The following is an 8,578-nucleotide window of genomic DNA, read 5'->3' on the forward strand; positions in this document are numbered from 1 at the left end:
TCAGAATATAAAAGAACAAACCAAATTGAGGAAATAAAATCACAATAAAAGATCACAAACCAACAATGATGAAGCGAGTCATCGACGACGGCTATGGACAAACAGGATGGAGGCGGTGGATGAACGCGACGACATGGTGAAATAAAGCAGAGATGGAAGACGAATGAGCATTGCTAGGAAGCGAAGAGTCATTTTCGTGGTTTTGTGTTTGAATATTGGGACGAGTTTTAGATGGGAGGGATAGATTGTAAAATTTGTTAAAATGAAAAAAGAACAAAATTATTATTTTATAGAAAATACGTTGTGTAGCGTAAAAAGTTATTGTATGCCAATCAACTTACAATTTTAGATATGTTTATCAAAATAAACATATTTTTATTTATGTTTACAAAAATACACATATTTTAATTTTATTACCTTTTTCCAATGAATATGGATTTTTTAAATTCTTTTTTTCCCAATGAATACGGATTTAAGAGGTGGAATAATTGTTTCACCTTGCAAAATAAGTGACGCTACAGAAACATATAATGTTATAAAAAAGTCACCTTTAACATTATAAAAAAGGCACTTTTATTACTACACCTACTTTGTAAGATCTCAGCCAAAAAGCTTTTGCAAAGCCTGCTTAATTCAGTAGAAAACAAAAAAACTCCATGGATTCTACTGCTTCATTCAGGATCAAATACTAAAGGCCATCTCACTGGAGTCCATCCCACTCAAAAACCACAATCATATCAACAAACTTGCTGCACACATCCCAAAATTCTTAACCTTTTTCTTCATCAATGGCTACGCAAGATCACCTCCACCTCCACCTCCACGAACAACACCACAAACAGAGCTATGAAGAGCTGCTTTGCTCTTATTTAGGCATAAGTTTCGCAATCTTTCTAGGGTTCCTTCCTAAACAATCGCTTGCTTTGGTCACATCTCTCCAAAGTCATGACGAATCACTCTCTAAAAGGCTGTTACAAGCAGAAGAACAACTCGAGCAGCTATACTCGCGAAGAAAGGAGGATTCCAAAGCGAATGCTAGGGTTGTTGAGATATTCGCTAGCCACCGCCACGGATGGCAGCAAGAAGAGAAACGCCTCCTCCGTCAGATCGACGAAAACGTGGAGGAGATTGCGAATTTGAGGGCTAAAGTGGAGGACCTCGAGATTAGGGTTGATGAGTTGAAAAGGGAAGTGAGTGAGAGAGACGAGTTGTTGAATTTTATGACGAATAGGGAGGATGATGGCGGAGGATACGGTGGCGACGGTGATGGAGAATTCTATGGAGAAATGTTGGGGTCTAGGTATGGGAAATTAAGGGTTTCAGATGAGGGGATTAACCATAACCATAACCATAACCATAAGCATGATATCAATTACGGTAATAACAGTGTTATGGGAGATTGTTATATGGAAAGAGGGGTTCACAATGTGGATGATTTGGGCTCCATTTATGATGTGCATTCCATGTTTAAATCTTCAGAGTTTTCCAATTCCGACGTTTCCAAGTTCATGGCAGAAAGATCAAATCTTTGGCAGGTTATGAATGCTAAACTTCATATGTTTGTTCTTCATTACATGCATTCTTTTACTGAATGGTCCATCAAAGCTTCAAATTCTGCATGATACGAAGTAATTTCATGAAGTTAAATTACTTATTGATCTCTTTAATTATTAAAATTAGGTTTAATTTAATGATACCTTTTATCATGGGCGTCTTTATCAGCTACAGGTTGGCAATAGTGTCTCTATATAAATATTAAACTCAACGTCTTGAATAAGATATTATTTGTATGTTATAGTTGTGAATTTAGGATGATAACTAGGAATCCCGATTTCTGTTTGGTGGTGGTGGTTGATTTCATCAATTGCAGTTTTGCAGTTTGAATGAAAGTTGGACCACTTCATCACTGGCTAATACTGCCCATGCAATTTTCCATTATTTCCATTTTTTTTAATGATTTAAAGTCAAATCTTAAGCCAAAGAAATTGAAACCCATTAGTCCTTTTCATATTTTGCACTAGTCACTGGTTTAATATATGTTGAAAAACTTAACTTATTAAGATAATCTTAAATCTTAATAAGTTTAATAATATCAAGAAGTATGCTCTTACGTCTTAAGCAATGGAACTAAATTGTTGTTGACCAGTTGGGTTGACTTTCCGAGTGCTAATTTCTGCAGGGTGTACAATATGAACCTGTTGAACAAGTTCATGATTTGAAGCACTATGTAACAAGGTAATCTTGCTTTAGAATTTATTTACATATCTATCATAAGTCTTTTGACATATCAAAAGTCAAAACTAAATCAATCTTTTTTATTTTTTATCAGGAGAGAATCCCCTTGGAAGGTGGATGGTGATTCATCCGGGGTTTCTGCAAAACTAAAATTGCTGGAACAAGAGCTTCAAAATTTGGAAAATATCGGATCAAATGATTTGTTAAAAGTCCCATCATTAATGAGAAAACAAGCAAAAAGATATCAAGCTCTATCCGGAAAAATCGATGATCTTTGCAGAAGAATGGTACCCACACACAACTCTAAATCCTCTTACATTATTTAATCAAAATGTTATAGAGTCAAGTTCATTAAAAGAACCGAATCTCGGCCCTTGAATGAAAACAATCAATGACCGAGATTACAAAGCAGTTAGGCGGTTACATAACATTTGGCTTTGTGGGGGCCCACAAATTCTGTAACTGCATAACTGCTTTGTAACTGCCTACAAATCACGGACCGTACATAACATTTGGCTTTGTGGGGGCCCACAAATTCTGTAACTGCATAACTGCTTTGTAACTGCCTACAAATCACGGACCGTGATTTGTAGGGGCCCACACTTGTGGTTTCTCTTTTGAACATGATTTTGCGTGCTTGTTTTTGAAAATAATTATGGTTATATACATAATATTTCAGCAGGAGAATGATCCTTGTGAACCAAATGCGGGTTTAGAGTTTCGAACACAGAGACAAACGGAGTTTTTACTAGAAGCACTTCGGCTTCAACAGCGTGCGTCTGAAACGGGTCAGAAGTTGATGGCATTGCAAACAGAAACAGGGAATTGGAACGGGTGTAATTATGGTAATGATTTGGTGGAAGGGCGTGCACGATTAACCACTAGACTCGCGTTAAACTCCATAAGAAATAATTTCAGGGATATTCAGAGAAATTTGGAGATATGGTTAGCCAGAATCATTGGTGATGTTGAAGGGATTTTGGCTAGAGATGGGGCTTCGCGTGTCAATGAGTATTATATTTCTCCAAGATACCCTTTTGTTCAACACGAACGATTCTAATTATTACTTTTTTTTTTTTTTTGGTTTGATGAATTTAAAATCGATTGATTCATGGCTTGATGTGTACATGTTTTTGGCCTAATCTTGAAGTTGTGTTAGAATGTGGTTAAGCTTCCAACATTTAGATTGTTGATCTCCTTTCCGTGCATATGTGCATTGGATTATTTTGCTCCAACTACTGCAAATTTTCTGTATATTATTCCAACTAATATGTAATTCTGTTGCAAAAAAAAAAAGGTCACACTTTTGTTCAGTCATTGACTCATGGTTATAATAGGAGTATGTTATGGTTGTATGATTTTTTATAAAATTGTATGCTTTATGTCTTGTTATGTTAGAGTTTACATTTTTTTATTTTATTCGCACCTAAGTGCTATTTGATAAATTGTTGTATGAATGAAAGATGTTTAAACATATAATCATATGATGAGATCAAATTTGTAAAAAGTATGAAGTTGATGGATTTTTTTCCCAACTTTTCTAATTTAGTCATTCTTTAAGTTCCAAGTCTTTAGACTTACAGATCATTTGGAGATAGGCAATGGATGTTATGTCCTTATAAGGTTGTACACAGTCTTTCAATTATGTGGAGCACATTAAATGACCATTTTGCCCTTTGTGTCTATAAATGATACAAACACAAGGGCTGATAGTTTTCAACACATCACCATCAAACACAAAAAGAACAATCACTTGTATGACTTAGTGCTGTGTCTAGATTTGGTGGAAATGATAAATGATTATTTTTCACATTATTTTTGTTTCTTGTGCCAAAATATAAAATAAGTTGAAAGAGAATAGCTAAAATCCAACAGTTTAATGTCTGATTAAGATACCATTTCCATAAGTGGAGTCTGGAGACACACAAGACAGAAATCACCAACAATTAAAACATAATTCTTCTTCATAAACCCATATATATAATTAGGCATCTATGCTCAACAAATTCAAGCAGTTGCAGTTGCAGCTTCAAGCAATTGTTTCACCTTGGTGATGTAGTCATTCATTGCCTCATCCTTGGATTTTGCTGTGTCAATCACAACAACAGAAACCACATTAATACAAAAAAACACAAAAATAACTATATATATATTTTTTATAAAAAAAAATATACACCTTCAACAGCCTTCCAAGCATCCCATTTAGCCCTCTCTCTCATGTTGAACATGCCCGGACGACCTATAAATCCAACAAAACAAATGCTTAAAAATGTTGTATACAAATGGTGAGGATGAGGAGGAGGGCATTTAAGTCTTTTACACAGACACCAGTTCAGTTGTCCTGTGTAAGAAATGGGGCCTTATAGTGGAGCAGATAGATAATAGATACGTACTAGTGTTGACTGGTCCCACTGTGGCTTGCTTGAACAATCCGTACAGTATGAGCTTGTCCTCATTGGTGGTGCTCTCAGGGAGGGTCTTTGCCTTCTCAGCATGCTCCTCAAAGTCCTCCTGTCAGTTATGGAAGTGGTTGCATAATTATCCAATAATAAATTGATCCTTATCCTACAAGTAGTAATATTCTTCTGTAAAGGTTAACTACTAAGAATGGCTGGCTTTTGCGTGTGGATCATGAATAGCCAATTAGGGAACACGCAATTGATCAGTATCCTTTTTAAGAAGGAGTTACTTTCATCCATTCTTTTGCCTTTAAAGTATAAAGAATTTTTCTTAAGGTCTGAAGAATCAGAGTATATCTCCCTCGCGTAACCATTTATAAACCCTTTAATTTACAAAGTAGCAGTTTAGGAACGGGAATCCCTAAAATTTAGTAGTTTCGCATCGCTAAAACGACCTAATTATACAGTACCAAAACTCGTGGAAGGTGATCAAATTCTGTGATGAACAAGAACAGATCTGTGTAAAATTACTAAAATATCAAATTCATCTCTTCTACTTAACAGATCAGTCGTAAATGAAAATGGTGGATTTCATTAATTCACGGATGAACGCAAAAAGATCACACATAAAAATAATAGGCGAAACGATCTGCACTACATATCAACGAAGGCAGGTGAAAAAATTGAATTAATTCAACAGAATAGGGGGATGAAATCAAGAATACCTTCAAACCCATATCTTCAAGAAAAAAATCACTGACTCAGTCGCTGGTGACGGTGGCGATGTGTGTGTGTGTGTGTGAAGCGTGATGACTGGTGGGACTCCATTTATAAGCAAGAAAAGGACTCCGGCGGAGAGATCAAGAAAAATGCCCTGAAGATTGAAATAGTTTACAGTTAAAACCCTTCAGATATATACGATTGCAAAATCAACCTCCATTTCACATGTCACATGTGACAAATGTGAATCCTTTCTATATAATTAACCAAAAACCTTCTTCCACATTTTTATTTTATAATTTCAGTTATATTTTATTCATTTTGTTAAAAGGTATAAAATTTGATTGAATATATGGTGTAATAAAAATATTTTATTGCAATTTAAATATTTATAGTACATTTTCTTATAGGAGAAACATAAAATTTTATTGACCAAAATCAAACCAATCCACTTTCAAAAAGTTCTAGATAATATAACCGGAGTTGATACTAGAAAGGAAAATTACATCTTTAACCAATTTTGAATCGAAAGTAAATTATTTTATGGACGAATGAACATAAAAAGAATGATACAATACACAGATAGCATTTGATCCAAATGATATTAACCGAGTTTTTACAAATAATGGTATGAAATTCACTACAACCATATTCATATTTATTTTTCTTTCTAGATTGTTTAAAACCGAAAGGATGCCATTCAATCGCGGCAAACAAATGGTATTCCATATAATGAAATAAAACTCTAATTGTCGTTATAATTGTTTGCTTATATGAATATTAGAAGATTACCTGTAGACCAATTTGGGTTTTAATTTGAAACAATTTATCCATGAGGGTTGTAATTGTCAAAAATTGTAAAACGGAGGGCTGTATGAATACTAACGGTTAAAGATAGACACAGCGAAGCATATTCTGGTTTATTATTGCTTGCATGTGGCGCAATTCATACGGTTGGTTGCCTTCCCCCGAATAAGCATAACTGCATACACCCCTTTATCGTTTATAATATTATTGCTACTAAACGGTAAAATTTGCATTATAAAAAGATTGATATAATAATTTCATTTTAGATTATTAAAAAACATAGAAATAACATATTGTTAGTTCTTATTTACTTAACTAGACATATTTTAAGACCACATTTGTCGTTGGAATACAGACAAAGCACTTTTTAAGGGTTTAATCACAAAATATGACCACATTTGTTCGTTGGAATATAGACAAATAATCACACTTTTTGGTTTTACCGAAATGAACCATTTCTTCATTTCGGACTAAAATCCTCTATAAAGTTTAGTTTCTTTGATTTGCACCGAAATGCACCAAAACACGAAAAAAAAAAAATCTATTTCCTTCGGTAACACCATGTCGACTATCACACGTATTTGGACATGACATCACTCTATGACGTTGTATCAACATCTACTTCGGTTTCGGTGTTCTTTGAAACACAACATTTCAAACCCCAAAATGTTATTTCTTTTACATTTATACAAGAAAACGTTACATATGTTTATCTTCTTGTTATATGCTTCACGGACGGCGTAGCATTCTTGATGACCAACTATCATTAATGAATTATGTTCTTGGGCCAAAAAAGAAAATGATGTTTTTCAAAGTAGACATTGATAAGACATTTGATTCCATATCACGAGACTTTCTTGATTTTATGTTATCCCAAATAAACTTCGGGATCAAATGGAGGAATTAGATTCCAAAGTAATTTTAATTCAGGTAGAACCTTTATTCTCGTCAACGGATCTCCTGCAAAGGAGTTCTCAGTTTGAGGGGTTCGTCAACGAGACCCTCTATCCCAATTTCTCTTCATCTTTGTCATTAAAGGTCTACATGTGGAGACATCTATGTAAAATTATCTTTACCCCAGTATTTCTCTCCTCCAAAATGATTCCCTTTATCGCACTTGATGTACACTCATGACATTATGTTTATTGGGGAATGGTTTGTTATTAACTTTTTAAATCTTAAGTGGGTCCTTAGATGCTTTTACTTGACATCCAAACTTAAGGTTATTTTTTTTTTTTAAATAGCAAAGCCTTTTGCGTTTGGTGTTGAAAACACAAAGATGTCAAGAATTGCTAATCTCCTTAATTGTGAAGCTAATACACTCCCATTTTCCAATCTATGTGTCCTAATAGGAGCAAATATGAAATATAGATAACATTGGAACCCGATAATTGAAAATTTTAAGTTAAGATTGAACTTTTTGGAAGTAAAAAACATTATTCTTTGGTGGCTGATTGACAAGAGAGTATGAAGTCAAAAAAAAGTACGATTAAATGGGTGGCATAGAAAAATATGTTGGCCCCTAAAGTGGCCGGCAACCTTGACATTGGTTCTCATACAATTTTTAACTTGGCTCTTTTATCTAACTGCTGGTGAAAGTTAAAACTAGGAGTTGGTGGAGTTTGGACTAAAGTGATCAAAGAACTCCACAATGTTAGGTGCATTTTGTGCACCTTTTTGCACATATTTTCATCACTTTTATGCATCCATTTAGTGTAATTTATTTAATTTTATATGCATTTCATAAAAAGTCAAGTTAATTACTAGAACAACCTTATTTGCATGTTTTTACGGTCTTTTCAAGTGATCCGGAGGTGGAAACGCGTTTTGGAGGTGTCAGGAAGCACGGGTGAAGGTTTTGGGGCGATTAGATGTGAAACAAAAAAAGTTGGAAGATCAAGATTGCACCTAGAAGCAGAGAGGAACATGGACCATGTTAGAATGCTCTTAAAAGATGGACACATGTCGTGTTTTACCAAGAAGGAGTCATTGACCATGCTTAAAACAAGCCATATCATTTTAGCATATATTGACACGACACATGTCGTGTTTTACCAAGAAGGAGTCGTTGACCATGCTGAAAACAGGCCGTATCATTTTAGCATATATTGACACGACCCGTGTTGGTCTATTTCTGCAAGTTTGAGCATTGTACTTTGGAAGAAATCTCGAGGGTAGCATGTCATTTTCTACACAACACGGCCCGTGTTGATTTACTTTATTTCAACATGGGCTGTGTTCGGTCTAATAATTGTATTTTGGTAGTTTTTCATTTTTATTCTATCTTGAGATTTTGGGACATTAGACACACATACACACATACACTTAGAGAAGGTGATTTCGAGTGTTATTGCAAGGTTTTGATTGTAATCATTTAGAAACATTTTGTCATTATATTTGTAAGTCTTTTTGCGAAT

General features: G+C 34.6%; 2 protein-coding genes across 3 annotated transcripts; one reads left to right on the forward strand and one right to left on the reverse strand.

The window, feature by feature from the left end:
• Nucleotides 1-582: 582 nt before the first annotated feature.
• Nucleotides 583-3,500, forward strand: LOC145034681 (Ribonuclease P protein subunit P38-like protein). 2 transcript variants are annotated; one of them, XM_078983160.1, is made up of 4 exons: nt 583-1,535; nt 2,180-2,235; nt 2,330-2,522; nt 2,918-3,500. In XM_078983160.1, exons 1-4 carry the CDS (start codon nt 789-791, stop codon nt 3,293-3,295), a joined length of 1,374 nt encoding a protein of 457 aa, XP_078839286.1. In that variant the 5' UTR covers nt 583-788; the 3' UTR covers nt 3,296-3,500. The 2 variants fall into 2 exon arrangements, with proteins under 2 accessions (XP_078839286.1, XP_078839285.1); XM_078983159.1 differs by having other exon boundaries at nt 585-1,535; nt 2,915-3,500.
• Nucleotides 3,501-4,097: 597 nt separating this feature from the next.
• On the reverse strand, nt 4,098-5,497 carry ACBP6 (acyl-CoA-binding protein 6). The gene is made up of 4 exons (XM_078983161.1): nt 5,360-5,497; nt 4,629-4,746; nt 4,412-4,474; nt 4,098-4,322 (listed from the first exon to the last, which is right to left on the reverse strand). Exons 1-4 carry the CDS (start codon nt 5,369-5,371, stop codon nt 4,243-4,245), a joined length of 273 nt encoding a protein of 90 aa, XP_078839287.1. The 5' UTR covers nt 5,372-5,497; the 3' UTR covers nt 4,098-4,242.
• Between the last annotated feature and the right edge of the window lie 3,081 nt (nt 5,498-8,578).

This window comes from Lactuca saligna, chromosome 3, assembly GCF_052625555.1.
Source record: "Lactuca saligna cultivar CGN05327 chromosome 3, ASM5262555v1, whole genome shotgun sequence".
NCBI lineage: Eukaryota > Viridiplantae > Streptophyta > Magnoliopsida > Asterales > Asteraceae > Lactuca > Lactuca saligna.